Genomic DNA, 1,875 nt, shown 5'->3' with positions numbered 1-1,875 from the left:
CAGCGCTAATTGGCCTGGGGAAGGCCCCCCTTTCCTGGCTCTATCCCTGGGGGGTGAGGACACCTGGATCCCAAGATCCTGATCAAACACCTGTGGCCCTGTCCTTCCAATGCTCCCTCCTCCACCTGCCGCTCAGCTTTCCATTTGTGTGAGCCTCCTGTGCCTCCCGTGCCCGCCACTCTGCGCCTCTTCATTGTTCCGTTGGCGCCACACACCATCCCTACCCCAAGTCCCACTTCCCACTCCTGCCTGGGCTCCAAAGGTGTCTCGGCCCACAGCCCCCCACACACGCCTGGCGTATTTTGTTCTTTTCTTTTTTTAAAGAATATTTTATTTGAGCCGGGCGTGGTGGCGCACGCCTTTAATCCTAGCACTCGGGAGGCAGAGGTAGGAGGATCACCATGAGTTCAAGGCCACCCTGAGACTACAGAGTTAATTCCAGGTCAGCCTGGACCAGAGTGAGACCCTACCTCGAAAAACCAAAAAAAAAAAAAAAAAAAAAAAACAAAAGAATATTTTATTTGAGAGAAATTTTATTGAGAAAGAAAGAGGCAGGTAGATAGAGAATGGGCGCACCAAGGCCTCCAGCTACTGCAAAGGAACTCCAGCCACATGCACCACTTTGTGCAACTGACTTATGTGGGTACTGGGGAATCGAACCTAGGTCCTTAGGCTTCAAAAGCAAATGCCTTAATTGCTAAGCCATCTCTCCAGCCGCCTGGCGGTTTTAACCCCTTCCCTGCTGCAGCCATGTCCAACAACATGGCCAAGATCGCCGAGGCCCGCAAGACTGTGGAACAGCTGAAGCTGGAGGTGAACATCGACCGGATGAAGGTGCCCCAGGGGCCTGAGGTTGGGGGGCTGCCGGAACTGAAGTGGGGGGAGGAGTCACTCAAGAACCCGGCGGTGGGGCTGGTCAGGGGTGTGGCCTGATGCTAAGGCGGGGCCAGGACGAGTGGGGCGTGGCCAGATGCGATGGACAAGGCACGACTTGACCCGGGATCAGGGTCCTGGCCCCGGTGGTGAGCGGGGCAGGGAGAGCAGAGGCGGGGCCGGTGAGGGGGCGTGGCTTAACAGGGGTGGGGCAAAGCACCGGCTCCGGACCTAGGCGAGGGGCGTGGTCTGTGGGGAGGGGCGAGACCAGGGAGTGGACACGGCCTGCGATGGGCGGGGTCAGTGCGGGGGCGGGGTTTGGGAGCCCCCCTTTCCCTTTCCCAGGAGGACAAGGGCCAGGGCTTGTTGTTTTTTGTTGTTTTTTTTTTTCCTCTCTTTTTCGAAGTAGGGTCTCACTCTCGTCCAGGCTGACCTGGAATTCACTCTGTAGTCTTAGGGTGGCCTTGAACTCACGGCGATCCCCCTACCTCTGCCTCCCGAGTGCTGGGATTAAAGGCGTGCGCCACCACTGCTTTTTTATACCCGGCGCCTGCAGGTGTCGCAGGCGGCGGCCGAGCTCCTGGCTTTCTGCGAGACGCACGCTAAAGACGACCCGCTGGTGACCCCGGTCCCCGCCGCCGAGAACCCCTTCCGCGACAAGCGCCTCTTCTGCGTCCTGCTCTGAGCCCTCCCCTCGCAAAGGACGAACCCAATAAACTTGGTGACTGTGGCGGTGCCTTGTTTTAGGGGAAAATGAGGCTCCTGTCCCTTGGCTTTCTTTCCGAGCGTGTGTGTGTGTGTGTGTGTGTGTGTGTGTGTGTGTGTGTGTTTGTGGATGTAATAGTCTAAAGCCATCAGGCAATAAATATTCAGAGCCGGGACCGTCACCGAGCTCCCCCAGATGAACCAAATAGTGACTGTTTAAAATGTTTAAAAATCTTAGCCAGGTGTGTTGGCGCACGTCTTTAATCCCAGACCTTTGGAGGCAGAGGTAGGAGGATC

The 1,875-nt window shown here is 56.9% G+C and overlaps 1 protein-coding gene across 1 annotated transcript; it reads left to right on the top strand.

Moving 5' to 3' along the window:
- Positions 1-750: 750 nt before the first annotated feature.
- Gng8 (G protein subunit gamma 8) lies at positions 751-1,558 on the top strand. Its single transcript, XM_004672641.3, has 2 exons — positions 751-834; positions 1,430-1,558. The coding sequence occupies exons 1-2, from the start codon at positions 751-753 to the stop codon at positions 1,556-1,558; spliced, it is 213 nt and encodes a 70-aa protein (XP_004672698.1).
- Positions 1,559-1,875: the final 317 nt, after the last annotated feature.

This window comes from Jaculus jaculus, chromosome 14 (genome assembly GCF_020740685.1).
Source record: "Jaculus jaculus isolate mJacJac1 chromosome 14, mJacJac1.mat.Y.cur, whole genome shotgun sequence".
In the NCBI taxonomy this organism is placed as follows: Eukaryota; Metazoa; Chordata; class Mammalia; order Rodentia; family Dipodidae; genus Jaculus; species Jaculus jaculus.
Note: the sequence above shows the minus strand (reverse complement) of the source record. Positions and strands in the feature narration are given on the sequence as shown.

Bases quoted from the DNA above. Each gene is read 5' to 3' on its own strand.
- Gng8 (XM_004672641.3), top strand. From the start codon at position 751: ATGTCCAACAACATGGCCAAGATCGCCGAGGCCCGCAAGACTGTGGAA. The intron at 835-1,429 runs GTGCCCCAGGGG...CGGCGCCTGCAG, and splicing joins TGAACATCGACCGGATGAAG to GTGTCGCAGGCGGCGGCCGA.